Below are 20,049 nucleotides of genomic sequence, written 5' to 3' on the forward strand. Positions count from 1 at the left end.
TGTAGACTGTCCACATCTCACAAGCGTATAGCAGGGATGAGAGGACAATAGCTTTATAAACAAGTACCTTGGTATCCCTACAGATGTCCCGGTCCTCAAACACTCTCTGCTTCATTCAGAAAAAGGCTGCACTCGCAGAGCTCAGGCGGTGTTGTATTTCGGTGTCAATGTTGACTTTTGTGGAGTGGTGGCTGCCAAGGTAGCGGAAATGGTCAACATTTTCTAATGTTACACCATTAAGCTGTATTTCTGGCATTGGGGAGGGGGACTGCCTGGTGACTGCTGGAAGAGCACTTTGGTTTTCTCGATGTTCAATGACAGACCGAGCTTCTCGTATGCTTCTGTGAAGGTGTTCAGAAGACGACCTACAAGAGTGGCTTGTAGATCATCTTCTGAATGCGCACAGATGACGTTGTCATCAGCATACTGGAGTTCTATAATAGATGTTGTTGTAACCTTGGTTTTGGCTTTCAGTCTGCCGAGGTTAAATAGTTGCCATCTGTCCAATAGATGATTTCCACTCCGGTGGAAGCTTCCCATCAACAAGGTGAAGTATCATAGCCATGAAGATGGAAAATAAAGTTAGGGCAATAACACATCCCTGTTTGACACCTGATTCCATCTTAAATGGGTCATTTTGGGAGCCGTTGCTGTCCAAGACTGTTGCCTTCATGTCGTCATGGAGGAACTGCAGGATGTTCACAAATTTGTTAGGGCACCTGATTTTTTGGAGGATGGTCCAGAGAGCGCTGCGATTCACTGTGCCAAATCCCTTTGCAAGGTCAATGAATGCCATGCATCTCACATACACTCCTTAACATAAACACAGTACACAACCATACTCCCATGTTGCTCTTATCACACTACAATCAGGCATTGAAAAAGAGCAGTGGTGTGTTTTTTCTTCTCCATTGGTGGGAACCATCGCATTGAAATGAGAGGAGTTACCCCTTCTCTGAACTCTTGAAAATATGCTCCAATTATTTCAGCATGCAAAGGAGGAGAGAAAATCTCCGAGGAAGAAGGAAATGAACTTTTTTGCAGGGAAATGGTGTGTCAATAAGAACCTTCTCCAGGCCACATCTTATTATTGATACTGCACAGAAAAAACTGACATAATTACATGAGTCATAAGTAAATGCGTGTAAATTACATTCTGAATACATTTGTTCTGTATACAGGTAAGAACAGATAACCTTGGGAACCAAGAAACAACCGACGGTGAGTTATTCAGAAACTGAGGCTATAGTTCTAAGATCTGTGATTTGCCAGTATTTGCAATCTACATTGGCTTCCAATCAATTTCCATGTGAATGTTGACTGTAGCAGAGCTTTTAAAACTTTTTTGATGCACATCCCCGTTTTATTTGAGAAATGTTTGCGTGACCCCAAGTGTAGGAGCCTAATCAATAAGGGAAATTTTATATGGGAAGATTTTTACTTGAATGTTTGTTTGTTTTTTTGCTTTAATCATGAATAGCTTCTGCTGATCTCTGTAACTTAGATAAACGGCTGATCTTTGCACTAAAATTGCTGATCCCTGGACTTTGAATAACTTGCTGACCCAGACACTTGAACTTTGTATGACATCTATGGGGCATCTATTAAGTAATGCCAGTCTTCTTAGGAAATGCGAATGAAGTCATGAGTTAGGACTGCGCATGTCTGTAACAATGGGTGTAGCAGTTCAGCTGTTCAGTTGGCTTGTCACCATTTACTCTTTGCAGACAGTAAATTACCTTGGAATCAAAAACTCTGGTGTTCATCTGCTTCCAGTTCAGGACCTGCCTATCTGCGTAACTGCCTCCTCCCCTACAAGCCCACACGGTCCTTAAGATCTTCCCGGGATGCCCTTCTCTCGCTCCCGCCCCCGTCTCAGGCGCAATTGGTGGGAGCGAGGGAGAGGGCATTCTCGGTGGTGCCCCCCCCTCCCCCCCGTCTCTGGAACTCCCTCCCTAGGGAGATTAGGCAGGCACTCTCCTAGCCACATCCTGCAAGGAATTAAAGACATGAAAGTTTTGTTGTGCCTTCGACTGATGACCCCTATGACAAACAATTGTACTGTGATCTATTTTCACTATTTAACCTGAATTCCTATATTACATCATTACTCATATATGTATGTTAAACTGAGATGATCCTGTTCCTGTTTAATTGCTCTGTTTCCACCAAATTGGGAGGGATAGCCAATACTCCAGAGGACAGGAGCAGAATTCAAAACGATCTTGACAGATTAGAGAGATGGGCCAAAACTAACAAAATGAAGTTCAACAGTGACAAATGCAAGATACTCCACTTTGGCAGAAAAAATGAAATGCAAAGATACAGAATGGGGGACAATGCCTGGCTCGAGAGCAGTACATGTGAAAAAGATCTTGGAGTCCTCGTGGACAACAAGTTAAACATGAGCCAACAATGTGATGTGGCGGCAAAAAAAGCCAATGGGATTTTGGCCTGCATCAATAAGAGCATAGTGTCTAGATCTAAGGAAGTAATGCTACCCCTCTATTCTGCTTTGGTTAGACCACATCTGGAATATTGTGTCCAATTCTGGGCACCACAATTCAAGAGAGATATTGACAAGCTGGAATGTGTCCAGAGGAGGGTGACTAAAATGATCAAGGGTCTGGAGAACAAGCCCTATGAGGAGCGGCTTAGGGAACTGGGCATGTTTAGCCTGAAGAAGAAAAGGCTGAGAGGAGATATGCTAGCCATGTATAAATATGTGAGAGGAAGCCACAGGGAGGAGGGAGCAAGCTTGTTTTCTGCTTCCTTGGAGACTAGGACGCGGAACAATGGCTTCAAACTACAAGAGAGGAGATTCCATCTGAACATTAGGAAGAACTTCCTGACTGTGAGAGCTGTTCAGCAGTGGAACTCTCTGCCCCGGAGTGTAGTGGAGGCTCCTTCTTTGGAAGCTTTTAAGCAGAGGCTGGATGGCCATTTGTCAGGAGTGATTTGAATGCAATATTCCTGCTTCTTGGCAGAATGGGGTTGGACTGGATGGCCCATGAGGTCTCTTCCAACTCTTTGATTCTATGATTCTATGATTCTATGATATTTCCTGTGCCATTTATTATTATTATTATTATTATTATTATTATTATTATTATTATTATCTTTATTTGTACCCCGCTAGCATCTCCCGAAGGACTCGATGTGGCTTACAAAGGTCAAGGCCTCAATAAAACAACAATATAACAAATAACCATAACAAATAACCATAAAGCAAATCAAAACATTAAAGCAATAATGATAAACAGTAAAAAAAAAAAAAAACAGTACACCATAGAACAATACAAACTATTTCCTATTTATGTTCCTATCCACCTTATTGAACTACTTACCTTTTAATCAATTTGTATACTGGCCTCCTTCCCCCCTCCAAAATTGGGTTGCTGTTGCTTGATGCTTGTTTATTACTGTTATGCTGTTTTATGTCTTTTTAATTTGTAACTTGCTCTTGTTTTGCTTTTAATTGTATGTTGCCTGGGCTTGGCCCCATGTAAGCCGCCCCAAGTCCCCTTGGGGAGATGGAGGCGGGGTAGAAAAATAAAGTTCTTTTTCTTCCTCTGTTTCTGTGTCAAAGTGAAAGTTCCCCAACATAAATATATCATCATCATCATCATCATCATCATCATCATCATCATCATCTTTAATTACTAGGGCTGGGCAACCACGGAAAAATTTGTTTCTAAACTCGATTCGTTTTTAGGGGGTTTTTGCGTTTCGATTTTTAAAAGAATTCCAAATTTTTTCTTTAAAAAAGTTCGAAATTTACGAAATTTCGAAATTATGAAACAATTATGAAACAATTACGAATCGATTCGTTAATGGCGGACGCGACCGCGCAATACGCTAAAAAAACCTCCAAATGGGACAGGGGGAACTTCTGAAGCTTCCCTCTCCCTCTGTTGTTGACTGTTGGTGTGATAATTATATATTTTTTCACTGATAAAACAAACAACAACTATAAAACTTGCACCAGACATGCGGAAATAATAACGAAACGATTTTGAAATGATTTTGAAATGATTTCGAAACAATTACGAAACAATTACGAAACGAATTGAAAAATTCGTTTCGTTTTTTAATGCTCCTGAATGGTTCAATATCGCTTCGTTATAAAAAAATATAACGAATTAATAACGAATTATGAAATTAACGAACGAAACCGCCCAGCCCTATTAATTACTTATTAATCGCTCTCCATCCAAGATGCTCCAGGCGATTTACATAGCAGAAATTATACAGGAAATTATACATACATACAAATATTAAAATTAACAAGGGTCAAATGCTCTAGTAAAAAGCCAGGTCTTAAGTGCTAGGATAAAATGCCCTAAGTCACGCATGGCTCTCAAATAGGGAGACAAGGAATTCCATAAGACAGGGGCAGAAATAGAGAGGGCCCTGGATCTGGTGCTTTCCAAGTGCACTTCCCTAGGACCCGGTATATAGAGCAAATCGCATTGGGATGGTTGTGGCGACCTCCGATGATGATAGAAGGAGAGATGGTCTCTCTTCACTCTGTATATTGAAGTATACAAAGATTTTCACACTCTGATGTATTGATCAGGGACAGGGGAATATAATTAAGAAACTGTCGGGCTGTAGAATAGAACAAGTCTATCCTATCCCATATATTTCCTCCAAGAGAGAACATATTCCAAGATGGGGAGACATTCTGTACTTTTCTGATAGAGAACTGATAGAGTTCTCCCATCCAAGGAAGCCACTTTTACTACTGCTTTGGTTTTGCCAGCAAAAAAAAAGTCATGGTGCTTTAAAAGGGGGAGACTTTTAGCAAAACATGTTGGAAATCTGTTTATGTGTTGTACTATGTGGATGTTTTAAGCCATGCAGAAATTACCGTATTACTGATAGCATATTATCTCCTAAAAATGTTTTCTGAATACAGGTTCTAGGAATGTACATGTTCCACCAACCTGCAAAGGTGAAAAGGGAGACAGAGGTCCTCCAGGGCCACCAGGTATTATATTTTAAAAGACTCTTTCTGATGGTGATTACGAATGAGAATATACCACAAATAAGTTCAAATATCGTCAAAGGCTTTCATGGCCGGAATCACTGGGTTCTTGTAGGTTTTTTCGGGCTATATGACCATGGTCTAGAGGCATTGTCTCCTGACGTTTCGCCTGCATCTATGGCAAGCATCCTCAGAGGTAGTGAGGTTACATCTGAGGATGCTTGCCATAGATGCAGGCGAAAAGTCAGGAAATAATGCCTCTAGAACATGGCCATATAGCCCGAAAAAACCTACAACCACCCAAGTTCTAATATCTCCAGAAAACTGGAAAGAGGAAATATGTAGTAAAGACATTTCCTATAGCACCAGAGTTTTATATTTTGAAGAGTATTTTCAATACATAGTGCTATTTTAAAAAGAGGGTCTTTCATAGCTATTTGTTTGTTTGTTTGTTTACGACATTTATATGCCGCCCTTCTCACCCTAAAGGGGACTCATATCATTGCCAAGTTTCATATCATTTTGTGCATAATGCATGAGATAAGTAGTAGCTGGTCTGAGTGCTCTTAATTCGAATCTTACGAAATAGGACATGAGAGATCAATGATGAGGGGTTTCAATGATTTTGGTTTTAAATTGCATTTGAGTAAAAACATATTTTGAAGGAAGAAGCATGCTTTTCTTATTTGTACATGACAGACAGGCCTGTAGCGAGGGGGGGGGGGTTAGGGGTTCAACCACCCCCCCTGAAATGTTTCAGATTTTTTTTAAAAACCCAGTTTACTCATGAATTTTAACTGGTTAACCAAATCCCCATGCTAAGTCTATGAGATGCAAAAAGTTAAGAGTCCCTCCAGAACTGCAAGCACTATCTCAAGCAAATACTTATTTATTTATTTATTTATTTATTTATTATTCGAACTTATATGCCGCCACTCCCCTGGGGCTCGGAGCGGCTTGCAAGAACAGGCTAAAATCGAACACAATTTAAAAACAATTTAAAAATAACAATATCAGAGATCAAAGTCCCATTGAAACAGATATGTCGTACATGCCCTGTGGAAAGCTGATAAGTCCCACAAGACTGCTGGAGCTAGGTGTGAATGTTTCAACTGGCCACCTTCATTAGCATTTGAAGGCCTGGCTGAGTCTTGGAAAATCTTTTGTTGAGAGGTGTTAAGATGTGCCTGGTTGTTTCCTCTCTGCTGTTTTGCTGTTGTAATTTTAGAGTTTTTTAATACTGGTAGCCAGATTTTGTTCATTTTCATGGTCTCTTCCTTTCTGTTGAAATTGTCCACATGCTTGTGTATTACAATGGCTTCTCTGTGTAGTCTGACATGGTGGTTGTGAGAGTGGTCCAGCATTTCTGTGTTCTCAAATAATATGCTGTGTCCAGGCTGGTTCATCAGGTGCTCCGCTATGGCTGGTTGAAGTAGTCTGCAGTGCCTTTCATGTTCCTTGATTCGTGTTTGGGCAATGCTGCGTTTGGTGGTCCCTATGTAGACTTGTCCACAGCTGCATGTTATACGGTAGACTCCTGCAGAGGTGAGAGGATCCCTCTTGTCCTTTGCTGAATGTAGCATTTGTTGGATTTTCTTGGTGGGTTTGTAGATTGTTTGTATGTTGTGTTTCCACATCAGCTTCCCTATGCGGTCGGTGGTTCCCTTGATGTATGGCAGGAACACTTTTCCTCTTAACACCTCTCAACAAAAGATTTTCCAAGACTCAGCCAGGCCTTCAAATGTTAATGAAGGTGGTCAGTTGAAACATTCACACCTAGCTCCAACAGAGAAGAGCTCTTTGCCCCACCCCAGCCATTCCACAGATATATAAACCCATTGTACTAATTCCAACAGACCTCACTACCTCTGAGGATGCTTGCCATAGATGCAGGCGAAACGTCAGGAAAAATGCCTCTAGAACATGGCCCTATAGCCCGAAAAAACCCACAAGAACCTTGAGGACATGATAGTTTAAATATTTGAAAGGATGTCACATTGAGGAGGGGACAAGTTTGTGTTTTGCTGTTCTGTAGACCTTAATGTAAAATGGAAGTTACATAAAATGATTTCCCTTATTTTCCAGGTCATCCTTTGCCATCACAATATGTTGATTTCTTAAATGTCATGAAGGTAAAGATGTTTCAAATGTATGCGAGGAGTGAATGTGGATGGAATGATGATGTTGTACATGTTCTTCTTCTTTGTCTGGAAGAACGTGTAGATGATCTGTTTAAGATGCTCAAGTACTGTCTTTGGGTGCGGGGGGGGGGGGAGGTTATATTTTTGGTGGAGGAGTTGGAAAAAAAATCACTTTGTGGGGCCCTGTTACTGCCTCTCTCTCTCTCTCTCTCTCTCTCTCTCCCTCTCTCTCTCCCTCTCTCACTCACTCACTCACAGCCAGGTTTCTTGCCTGCCTCCCAGGCTTCTGTTCGGCTTCTGAAGCAGTCTAATCTTGGAAAAGGGAGGCAGAAGATACTTTAAAAGCAAGTAGTTTTCTTCTCTCGTGTCCTCCTCTTTCTCAGTGACTACTTCCTGCTTGCAAACCTCATGGCACTTCTGAAATAACGTTCCCTTTTACTTTGCTTCAACTTTTAGATTATCTAATGTGTACCCTAATTACTAATGTGCACCCTAATTTTGGCCATGTGTTTTAGGGTTCACCCAGATGGGCCCAAAAACTGGAACCTGCCTTGGTTTTACTGGAGGCGTCCAAATAACACCTCCAGTAAAACCGAACTAATTTGGAACAAACCAAATCCCCTGGTTTATTCTGAATTAATTAAAGACCTGTGTGACGATATGTAACTTTTATTCTTATGGTTACGTGTTGTTTAAACAGTAGTTAATAAATGGTAAGTATGTAGGATTATATTTTGTTAGAGATGGTGGCTGGTTTGGCTTGAGCTGAGTTGCCATAGCACCGGGGGCAGAGCCAACTGTCACTTCACGGGGCAGCTGTTTGAAATAGGCAGTCTGTAAGCCGGTGAGCTACAGGGAAGACTGATTTCTTTAGTGGGAGAATCAGGGAAGAGTCTGTTACTATTAGAGTTGCAGAAAGGACTGATTTCTCTAGTGGGAGAAACAGGGAACTAGTCTGTGACCGGTAGAGTTACAGGGAAGATTGAAATCTCTAGATGGGGATTCAGGAAACTAGTCTGTGACCAAAGAGTTACAGGAGAAGGTAGTTGATCCTGTGGTGTGTGGAAAACCATCAGGAATACTATAGTTAGAGAACTATAGGGAGGACTGGTTCTTTAATATTAAGAATCAGGGTTTGGCTGTGAGCCAATATAGTTAGATAAGTCAGGTGGCTTAGTTGTAGTAAAAGAACGCTTGTTGAAGAAAGATATATCTACTCAAAGAAATCTCTTAAAGTCTGTACCTAAAGTTACTCATGAAACCTTACTAATGTAACCAATCAAGATTTGTGCCTCTTGTGAAGAAACAACTGAATATGTTATACTCCTGTTAAATAAACTTGTTACTGTTTTCCCCTTGCCTGATACAGTTTCTCCTAAGTCAAACAGCCTGCATAAGAAGTAAAACCAAACCAGGGACAGTAAACGCTACGCTATCAAATAAATAAATACTTCTGTAATTAATAGTCCCTTATAAACCAACTCTTAAGGTGATATTGATCATTGCCCGGCTTTCGTCACAAATTTGGTGGCAGTAATTTTATTTATTTATTTACATCACTTATATCCCGCCCATATCAGCCCGCAGGCGACTCAGGGCCTCCTTCACAACCTGGTAAGCTCCAGATCTTATGGTAAGATCCGGGTCTTATTAGGTGTGGTCCCTGCGTGGATTGGGCCTGGGGACCGCATCACGCGATCCCTGGGCCCATTACACACAGCTGTCTTGGTTTTTCGGACTCCAGGAACCCCCCCCCCCCCCCAAAAATGTGAAGGCACCCCCCTCCCCCCAAATGTACCCATAAGAAGTAAATAAAACTTACCTGGCCTCAATTACGTTTCTACTGGTGCCCTCCTGGTATGAGAAAATGACACATCAGGAAATTGGGGTGGGGGGGAAATCCCCTCCCCCCACACACATACACACAGACACTTTCTCCTGATGCATCATTTCTTCATGCTGGGAGAGTGCAAGGAGGATTATAATGGCAGCCAGGTAAGTTTTATTTACTCTTTAGGGGTACATCTGGGGGGCTTTTGGGGTGGCTTGTAATTGTAATCATAATTGGGATGATATGTAGCCACCTCCCAGGAAAGCCCAGGATTTTTTTTTGGTAGGAGTGGGGACAGAAATCCACTTTGACGTGTATTTCCAGGCTGTGTAGAAGCTCCTTTAGACTCAAGAAAATATAGTAATTTTGGAAGAAAATGAAACATCTGCTCTTTTGAGAGATTTGAACTATACTATATTCCTATCATATTTCAAATACAATGTTTCATTAAAACCAATTTACCAATACAGTTGTCCCCTGCGTCATCCACATTCACAGGTCTCTTTTTTGTGGATTTGATTTTTTGCAGGTTAGGAGCTTCTGCTTAACTACCTGTACCTCACATCACTCCTTCTGCTGCCCCTGTACCTGTCCTTCCAAGCCTTGCCAATAGCACCAGCCCATTTACCACATTCTTATCAAGAAGACTTTCTCATTGTGTTGCCAAATTTTAAGTCCCTTTCCAAACAATTCATCTCCTCACCCATCTCCTTCCACTGGCAGATTTTAAATCTATTTCCCAATGATCCACTGCTTTGTCTGTCTCCTTCTGCTACCTCCTTGCCTCTCTCCTTCTGGCCTCCCATTTCCAGCAAAAATTGCCAGCCCCTCACAAAGCTGTAAATCCCTTCCGCTATGGCTTCATCTCCTTACCTCACTCCTGCTACTGTCAGATTTTAAACTCATTTTTAGTGGGAAAGTGGTTTAAAATCTGGTGGCAGCAAGAGAGAGGAGAGGAAGTTCAGAATGCTCTTTGGTTGTAGGTGAACTATAAATCCCAGCAACTACAACTCCCAAATGACAAAATCAATTTTTTGAGTGATGGTCCCTCCTTGGGTTAGTAGGTGTCTTGTGGCCAAATTTGGCGGCAATTCATCCAGTGGTTTTTGAGTTATGTTAATCCCACAAACGAACATTACATTTTTATTTATATAGATGTGTGCACACTTAAAAGAGGAACCCATAAGTGCTTCTATATTATCTTTTCTGTTTTAAGGGTGAGAAAGGAACAAATGGAGAGAAGGGAGAACCAAATGGAGGATTTTCAATTTCAGGAATACCAGGACTTCCAGGAAGACCAGGACCAATGGTAAGTTTTTCTTTTATAAAATAAATAGCTGTGCCCTGTCACGCGTTCCTGTGGCCTATAGTAAGAATTTTCGAAGTAGAGGTAGATATCTGGCCTGTTATGGAAGAGAGGTACATACCTATTCATTCCTCCCCTTTTCTTCCCCTTCTCCTTTCTCTCCTTTCTTCCTTCTCTATCTCTTTCTTTCATTCCTTCTTTCACTCTTTGGTTTCATCCTTCCTTCTCTCTTTCCTTCCTTCCCTCCCCTTTTCTCTACTTCTTTGTCTCCTTTCTTCCCTCACTGTTTCCTTCCTTCTTTCACTTTTTTATTTCCTTTTCTCCTTCCTTCTTTCTTTACTTCTTTCTTGCATTTCCCTCCATTTTTCTTTCTATTCTACTTTCTCTTCTTCCTTCCTTTGGTACCTCTTGCTTTCCTTCCTTCTCTCCTTCCTTTCCTCTTTCCTTCCCGCCTTCCTTCTTTCCCTCCCTCCTTCTCTCTTTCCTTCCTTCCCCCTTTCCCTCCTTTATTTCCTTCCCCTTTTCCCTCCCTCCTTTCTTCTCTCCTTCCTTCCTGTCTGTTCTCCCCCAATGCCATGGTAGAGTCCCTTCTAACTCTGTTCTATGAGTCTATTTAATATAGTAATATATAGTAGTAACATTATATTATATAGTAGTATATATAACAATAATATATATATAATATAATATATATGTATTATATAGCAAAATATATAATAGTAATATATAAAGTATTGTAATTATATATATATATATATATATATATATATATATATATATATATTAGGCCTGGGTAACAACGGAAAAATTTGTTTCTAAAATCGATTCGTTTTTTGGGGTTTTTTGCGTTTCGATATTTAAAAGAATTCCGAAATATTTTTTTAAAAAAGTTCGATATTTACGAAATTTCGTAAATGGTAAAAAAATTACAAAACAATAACGAAACAATAACAAAACAATAACGAATCGATTCGTTAATGGCGGACGCGACCGCGCAATACGCTAAAAAACCTCCAAATGGGACAGGGGGAACTTCTGAAGCTTCCCTCTCCCTCTGTTGTTGACTGTTGGTGTGATATTATAATTTTTTTCACTAATTAAACAAAAAACAACTATAAAACTTGCTCCAGACATGCGCAAATAATAACAAAGCGACCTCAAACCAATAACGAAACGAATACATAACAAAATACGAAGCATTTACGAAACGAATTGAAAAATTCGTTTCGTTTTTAAGCTGCTCCAGAATGGTTCGTTATCGCTTCGTTAACAAAAAAATAATGAATTTTTAATGAATTACGAATTAACGAAACGAAACTGCCCAGCCCTAATATATATATATATATATATATATATATATATATATATATATATACACACACACACATACCAACCAGTGATCCAACATCCATCCATGTACGTGCGTGTGTGTGTGCGTATACATGTGTGCATGTGTCTACACTGCCATATAATCCAGTCCTAATTAGATAATCTGGATTTTACATGGCAGTGTGGAAGGGTTGACTTTGGGTATATCTACACTGTAGTTTTAATAAAGGAGGATGAAGCTGGTGAGGGGAGTAGAAAAAAGAAGGAAAGAAAGGGAGGGAAGGAGAAGGAAGGGAAGTAGAGAAAGGGATGGAGGGAAGGAAGGAAGGAGGGTAGGAGGGGGTTGGACTGGATGGCCTTTAGGGCTCCCTTTCAACTGGTTGGCCATCCGTTATGAGGGCTTTGATCGTGTCTTCCTTTACTGCCAAATGAGGTTGGGCTGGATGGTCTTTAGGGCTCCTTTCCAAGCAATGTCAGTTTTGTGTGTCCCTATTACCCCCATCATGGCACCTTCCTCCTTCCCTTGTGCTGTGGGAGTGTGTGTGTGGGAGATAGTCAGAGTGTGTGCAGAGTGTGGCCCACCTCCCTCTTTTTTCCTTCCCCCCTCTCTCTCCTCCTCCTCCTCCTCAGCCTCTGGCCCTTTGATCCCTTGCCTTAGTCTTCATTAGTGGCCACAGCTGCTTCTGAACTTTCATTCTGTGTCCTCAGCGTGAGGGTGAGCGGGCAGGGGAGGTGTGTTGTTATCTTCCTTTTTTGAATTTAAAGGTGTTTTTGTGGTGTTTTTTTCAGTGATAGCCACTCCTTGGATTGTGAGGAGTTTTTTTGCCAAATTTGGGGTCATTTGGTTCCGTAGTTTTTTTGTTTTTAAGCCACTCATTATGCACAGAGCATTTTTATATATATAGATGACCCAATTAAATCTCCAGTTGGTTTATTAAAACATTTAATATTTTTCATATTTTAATTTGGCCCACTTGGCTCCTAATATCCACATTGTGTGTGTGTGTGTGTATGAATTCAATATGTAAATTGTCCAAAATCCCGTTCTCCCGCATACAATTTTACCAAATGTGGGAAAGGTAGTAGGAATTGCAAGAATAATGAGAGAAATAAGAAGAAAAAACGTCTGACTATAGTGTCCAGGAGGCAACCAGCTTCAGACTATCTCCTATTTTTGAATGTCAGGGTTGGGTAGAAAAATATGATGAAAGATGGAGTTGGGACAGTTTCCAGTACCACAGAATGGGCAATTGGCCAAACCAGAAGCCACAGCTCCCAGAGTACATTGGCCTCAAGGTCGCCTCTGTCCAAGCCAGACATTCCAGGAAGAGGCAACTTAAAATCAGCTGCTTTCTTCTTTTGCGGCCTCCTAGACTGTTGCCACTGCAGGCATATAAAACGTCAAATAACTTGGACAATTTCCCCAAACCCATAATCTTAAGTTAAGGGTTCTCAAACGTGGAGCCCTTTTTGAAGCAAAAGTTTCTTGTGGAGTCCCAAGAAATGTTTATATATTATATCACATATTATATTAAATACAAACTTTAACATTATTTCAGTGGAAGATCCCAAAGGGTATTCAGTCCAACCCCCTTCTGCCATGCAGGAAAAGTGCAATAAAGGCACCTCCAACAGATGCCCCCCCCCCCCCAGCCTTTGTAGTAGTAGTAATAACAACAACAACAATAGCAATAATAGCAGAAACCCAGGGGCCATCCAGTATGCTTCTTGGAGCACCAAGGGCTCCGTGGAGCACACTTTGAGAACCACTGATCTAAGTCATCGATAAAAATATTTAAGCTTGTTGTCCTAGGATACAGCCCTGTGGCACTACACTCAAAACCTCCCTCCAATGTAAAGTACACCTTTTTCTAATAAATATATAGCAAGCTTGCTCCAGAGTGCAACAACGACCTCACAGAGTCGTTGGCCAGAACACATCCAGCAAAGACAAGAACTCTAATGCGCCAGCTGAGCCTCCAGTCTCACAGATATTAGAAAAACGCGTATCAGCCATTCCGAAAGATATGTACAGAGGTGGTGTCATGGCTCAGGTCTTGGACTTTAAGGAGGAGGAGAATCTGACAGCGTCCTTTGTTGAATGGCAGCTGTAGTGAATTTTATGATCTATGTTTTATTTTTGGTGTGTAGCTCTAGGTTACAATATGGTTGATAGGGAAGAATTGGCTCAAATAGGGTAGCAACAGTGAAGGCAGGATTAATTTGCATATGTGAAGCCGATTGGTCATATGCAGATGAGATTATGCCAGGATTTGAAAAGGCCGCTGAGCCAGAATGGCAGTTACAGAACTGAACACTCTAAAGGGGTGGAGTCAAGTTTGAAAGAGGCAGTTAGAGATTGTTAGTTTAAAAAAAAGTAGAAGCAGTTAGGAACCTTGGTTAGAGAGAAGCAGTTGGGAAATAGAGCTCAAGGTTTAAGGAAAAATAAAAGGCGCCAGTGTGGCCTAAGTCAGAATATAGTTCAGCCAAGAGTATATGAAGAAAGTAACATTTTCATTGATGTGAAACAGTGAGAGTTTCATAGGAAAAGTTAACCAAGTGAATGATACTGAATGTAAGACTTGAGACTGTAACAAAACACACATGTAACCATAAAGCATTGGAACCAGAAGCTATAAATAAACTTTGTTACTTTGTTGCTTACCAGAGTGTCTCAAGCCTGTGATATAAAGCACAAAGGTTAAACAGCTCACAAGAAAGCCCCAGCCAATTTAAAAGGGAAACTGCAGTAGTACAAGGCGGTAAAGGGATTTAGAAAGGAAATTCTTTTCCCCCTCACTGAGTCAAAAGGAAAGGCACCTGTAAAAGAACGGAAACAGAGTACGTCCCAGGTATTAAAGTGGTGACAGAAAACTACATATGTGGTGTGGCATCACGTATTCAGTTATGTACAATGTTACGCCCCACAGCAGCCCTAGGAAATAGAGCCAGAACTTCTCTGAAGTTGATCTAGCACTTGCTTCGCTGGAACAGTTGTTGGCATCCTCTGGTGCGCATGTGAGGCCGCGCTGCGTCCCCCTTGTGGGGAGAAGGGCGGGATATAAATATATGAAATAAATAAATAAACAGTTGGTCCAAACACTGGAGAAGAACTGAGCTCTCAGGTCCAGCAACCAGAGAAGAGAGCAGAACAAAGATGTTCTATGTGACTTCTTACCAAACAGAAGGGAAGTGAGCTTCATTGTAGGCAGAAAGAAATGTGCGCAAAAAACACCCTACTGATTCCAGATAGTCACATGTTTTTTGTTCGGAATATGCCACTACAGGGCAAGAGCTGCACAAAAATATCTGTTTTATCCACAGAGGGAAAGGACCAAATGTTTTATTATTCACACTTATACAGAATAGCAATATGCAGATATCATCCTGCTCTTGAGGCTGCTGCACCTGCAAATTTTGGATTTTTTGTTGAAAAATGTATGTGCTTTCCATTGTGACAGGGTCCAAAAGGTGACACTGTTGTTGGGCCTAGAGGCCCCCCAGGGGTACCTGGCCTGCCTGGGCCTCCAGGATTTGGACCAGCTGGACCACCTGGTCCCCCGGGGCCTCCTGGGCCTCCAGGACCTCCTGCAATCTATGGTTCAGGTATAGTATAATGACAACACCTTTTTCTGGTGCACATATGTATGAAATGTGTATGTGCATATAGGAACATGGATGTGCTGATGTATAGATTAATATAGATCCTGTAGTTCGTCATTTTTTTTCAAATATTTTTATTGGTTTTCTTAGCATACATCAATACATTCTATAATCTTATATTCCATCCTCAATTCATTACATCAACCAAAATGTATATATATCTTGTATACTTTTTTCCCCCACCTCTGCCCCCCCCCCCTTCCAAGCCACTACAATTTGCATTCTCTTTCCAAAATACCATTTCTTCTTGTGGAGGTAATTTCCCGTCTACTTCTTTTAAGCCATTATCAATAAAATTTCCCTAAACTTTATCAAAATCATTTTCCTTCCATACCCCTTTCCTGACTCTTAACCTACATGTCAATTTATCATTTATTGCTATTTTCCATAATTCTTTATACCATTCTTCAATTGATATGTTTATTTTACCTTACATTCGCTATCAGTAATATTGCTGCAGTTAACATGTTATCTATTGCATCTTTCCCTGTTTTTTTTCAATTTCTTAACATTATATAGTGACAACAATGCAATACTTGCATTTTTCCCTATCTTCATATCCATTATAGCTTCTATCTCTCCAAATACTTTCCCCCAAAATTCATTTACATATTTACATTGCCACCACATATGTATATATGTACCCACCTCCTAGCAACTTCTCCAACAATTTTTTGTGGAATTCCTATTAATATTTGCAATCTTTACTGGTGTTAAGTAATGTCAATGTGATGTGGCGGCAAAAAAAGCCAATGGGATTTTGGCCTGCATCAATAGGAGCATAGTGTCTAGATCTAAGGAAGTAATGCTACCCCTCTATTCTGCTTTGGTTAGACCACATCTGGAATATTGTGTCCAATTCTGGGCACCACAATTCAAGAGAGATATTGACAAGCTGGAATGTGTCCAGAGGAGGGCGACTAAAATGATCAAGGGTCTGGAGAACAAGCCCTATGAGGAGCGGCTTAGGGAACTGGGCATGTTTAGCCTGAAGAAGAGAAAGCTGAGAGGAGATATGATAGCCATGTATAAATATGTGAGAGGAAGCCACAGGGAGGAGGGAGCAAGCTTGTTTTCTGCTTCCGTGGAGACTAGGACGCGGAACAATGGCTTCAAACTACAAGAGAGGAGATTCCATCTGAACATTAGGAAGAACTTCCTGACTCTGAGAGCCGTTCAGCAGTGGAACTCTCTGCCCCAGAGTGTGGTGGAGGCTCCTTCTTTGGAAACTTTTAAGCAGAGGCTGGATGGCCATCTGTCAGAGGTGATTTGAATGCAATATTCCTGCTTCTTGGCAGGGGGTTGGACTGGATGGCCCATGAGGTCTCTTCCAACTCTTTGATTCTATGATTCTATGATTTCCAAACCAATTTGTAATAATTTTCTTTAACACGTATCAATAAGTTCTTTAAATATCTTCTGTACTTTATCAATTCATGCAATAGAAGTTAAGTTCTAGAAGTCATACTACTAGCTTATTTATCTTGTGAGGGAATTTGTTATGGGAGCATCTCCCATAACATCATTGACGCAGAACAATTCCACTATGCAACATGATTTTTGTTCCTGGGTCATTTTCTAATGGGTTCTATCGTAATAACATGGGAAAAGTTTACTAAACTGCAAAAACTCTGTTTTTGCAGAACATCTTGCAGCACGTTTTGCTATAGTTTTTCAATGAATACCTCATAGAGTCTCAACGAGTTCAACATAGTTTGTGGCAGCCATAAAAACGAAGTTTCTTGGGTGTAACAACTACTTGCAAAGAAAGTACCACACAATTAAACAGGAAATAACCCTTTCAAACCAGGAACAGATTTTTTTTTCAAATTTTGTTATATAGTGTTATAACATTGGTTTTTGTTTTCTTCAAGCAGCAGCAGTAGCAGGCCCACCAGGACCTCCTGGAGAACCTGGATTACCAGGAACCAGAAATCTGGTAGGCATGTATGGGATTTTTAAGAGCTTGCCAGACATCAAGAGTTTGAATGGAAGGAAATATTGTGATCGCAATGATATTGCTTAATGCAGGACTCACTGCAATCTTGCAACCAGGCACAGACTGCATAAACATACTGATTGTAGGCACCACTGCATCAACACAAATTCAATCTAAGCAGCTGCTAAAATGTGCAGCCACATCCTTTGCAGTAGCCACATTTCATATGATCAGTGTTTTTTATTATTTACTAGCTTGGGGACCTGGAGTTTTTCTGAGAAAGGCATTGTGTGCCAAGGTTGCATCTGTTATTTATGTGGCTCACGGTGCTCTCGGGAAGTTAGTGAAGGTACTGTAAGTCCCATTGTCCATGGTCCAACCTCCTCCAAATCCCACCAGGATGTAGAGTGGGTCATGGGTGCTCTGTGTGCCAAGTTTGGTCTTCATCAGTCATTGAATGTGGGTCGCAGCGGTCTCAGGAAGTGAGTTTAGGTACTTCAAGTCCCATCATCCATGGTCCACTTTCCTCCAAACTGCAGTAGGATGTAGAGTGGGTCATGGGAACTCTGTGTGCCAAGTTCGATCTTTATCCGTCTTTGTTGGGGGTCGCAGTGGTTTGTGGGATCCAAAGGGTTTGGAAGTACTACAATCCCATCATCCATTGTCTATCCTCCCCCAAACCTCACCAGGATGTAAAGGCAGTCATGGGGGTTATGAGTGCCAAGTTTGGTCTTGATCAGTCATTGGATGAGGGTTGCAGTGGTCTCGGGAAATGAGTGGAGGTACTTCAAGTCCCATCATCCATGGTCTGCCCTCCTCCAAACTGCAGTAGGATGTAGAGTGGGTCATGGGTCTGCGTGCCAAGTTTGGTCTTCATCGGTCTTTGTTGGGGGCCATAGTGGTCCGTGGGAACCAGAGTGTTTGAAAGTACTACAGATCCCATAATCCGTGGTCCAACTCCCCCAAACCACACCAGTATGTAAAGTGGGTCATGGGGGTTATGTGTGCCAAGTTTGGTCCAGGTTTACCTTTCGTAGCGGTCACAGTGGCTTGTGAAAGTGGCAGCCAATCAGAAAGCTGCCACATACACTGCCCTCCTTCCCTCTACATACAAACACTGACTTTTATTATATACATAGATTATCATTGTTGGGGTCCATATGTAGGGAGCACGATTTTGTGGGCTACAAAACATCTGAAGTGGACCATACCTCTGGTCACTCAAGAGTGTCTAACAGTGGTATGCGTGGACAGCTACCTGTCATGCATTATAACAAACTAACAGACATGATTCAAAACAAATTGGGTATGAAGGCATGGTGTAGCCTTTTCTCTCTCTTACAAAATAATAACCCTGTGTTCCTCTCCCCACCCACTTACCAAGATGTTCTAAGACAGTGTTTCTCAACCTGGGGGTTGGGACCCTTGGAAGGGTCGCGAAGGGGTGTCAAGAGGGGTCGCCAAAGACTATCAGAAAACACATTATTTTCTGTTGGTCATTGGGGTCTCTGTGTGGGAAGTTTGGCCCAATTCTATCATTGTTGGGGTTCAGATCACTCCTTGATTGTAGGAGAACTATAAATCCCAGCAAGTACAACTCCCAAATCTCAAGGTCTATTTTCCCAAAACCTCATGAGTGTTCACATTTGGGCATATGGAGTATCAGTGCTAAGTTTGGTCCAGATCCATCATTGTTGGAGTCTAGAGTGCTCTCTGGATATAGGTGAACTTCAACTCCCAAACTCAAGGTCAATGCCCACCAAACCCTTCCAGTATTTTCTGTTGGTCATGGGAGTTCTGTGTGCCAACTTTGGTTCAATTCCATTGTTGGTGGGGCTCAGAATGCTCTTTGTTTACAGGTTAACTATAAATCCCAGCAACTACAACTCCCAAATGGCAAAATCAATCCCCCTGCCAACCCCACCAGTATTCAAATTTGGGCATACCAGGTATTTGTGCCAAATTTGCTCCAGTGAATGAAAGTACATCCTGCAGATCATTATTTACATGGCGATTCAAAATGTTAGGGTTATGGTTGGGGGTCACCACAACATGAGGAACTGTATTAAGGGGTCGCGGCATTAGGAAGGTTGAGAACCACTGTTCTAAGAGGTAGGGAACATAGTTTTCCAGTAGTTTTTGTGCCAGTAGCCTATTCTAGTATTTGCTTCTCTTCAGCTTTGCAGTTCCAACACTATGTTTACATTCTCTTCTGTGAAAAATAAGTCTTTTTTTCTGAACTTCTGAACATTTCTTGTTCTAACTAGACTCTAATTTGCTATTTTCAGAATTTAAGCAATTGGTCTTATATTTTTCTCTGGACAGGTTATGACAGTAAGAAATGTTGGCAACATGCTACAAAATGTTCACTTAGTTTCAGAAGGCACATTGATCTATCTTAGCGAAACCAGTGAAGTTTTCATTCGTGTTCAAGATGGATGGAAAAAAGTGCAGGTAATGCTTCATTCGAGATGGTATATCTTCTATTGAAAAGACTATTGTGTGATTTTTTTTTTTCCTAGTAGGAATGAGTGGGTGCTCAAGCAAATTTCTTTCTTGCAGTCCATCACTGTTTCTCTTTCAATGTCATGCTATGTTTCATTTCAGCTTGGTGAACTTATTCCCATCTCTGCCGACAGCCCTCCACCTCCAGCAATTTCAAGCCCGGTAGGTTTTAAAACTCTGAGTAAGAGCTTGACCTTTTAATGGTCTATATGTAGTTGAATATGAATCCTAGCCCTGTTAATGTTATCATCTCCTAGGACAGTGTTTCTCAGCCTGGGGGTCGGGACCCCTGAGGGGGTCGCGAAGGGGTGTTAGAGGGGTCACCAAAGACCATCAGAAAACACA

General features: G+C 41.2%; 1 protein-coding gene across 1 annotated transcript in view; it reads left to right on the forward strand.

The window, feature by feature from the left end:
* COL15A1 (collagen type XV alpha 1 chain) overlaps positions 1 to 20,049 on the forward strand; it is a 216,930-nt gene that overhangs the window by 171,945 nt on the left and 24,936 nt on the right. The window contains exons 31-38 of the mRNA XM_067470147.1: positions 1,182 to 1,221; positions 4,922 to 4,993; positions 7,076 to 7,122; positions 10,179 to 10,271; positions 15,059 to 15,203; positions 17,138 to 17,199; positions 19,525 to 19,653; positions 19,807 to 19,866. Of these exons, the coding sequence (XP_067326248.1) occupies positions 1,182 to 1,221; positions 4,922 to 4,993; positions 7,076 to 7,122; positions 10,179 to 10,271; positions 15,059 to 15,203; positions 17,138 to 17,199; positions 19,525 to 19,653; positions 19,807 to 19,866 (648 nt within the window). The remainder of the gene's footprint in view (positions 1 to 1,181; positions 1,222 to 4,921; positions 4,994 to 7,075; positions 7,123 to 10,178; positions 10,272 to 15,058; positions 15,204 to 17,137; positions 17,200 to 19,524; positions 19,654 to 19,806; positions 19,867 to 20,049) is intronic.

The sequence above is a fragment of the Anolis sagrei genome, chromosome 6 (genome assembly GCF_037176765.1).
Source record: "Anolis sagrei isolate rAnoSag1 chromosome 6, rAnoSag1.mat, whole genome shotgun sequence".
Lineage (NCBI taxonomy): Eukaryota > Metazoa > Chordata > Lepidosauria > Squamata > Dactyloidae > Anolis > Anolis sagrei.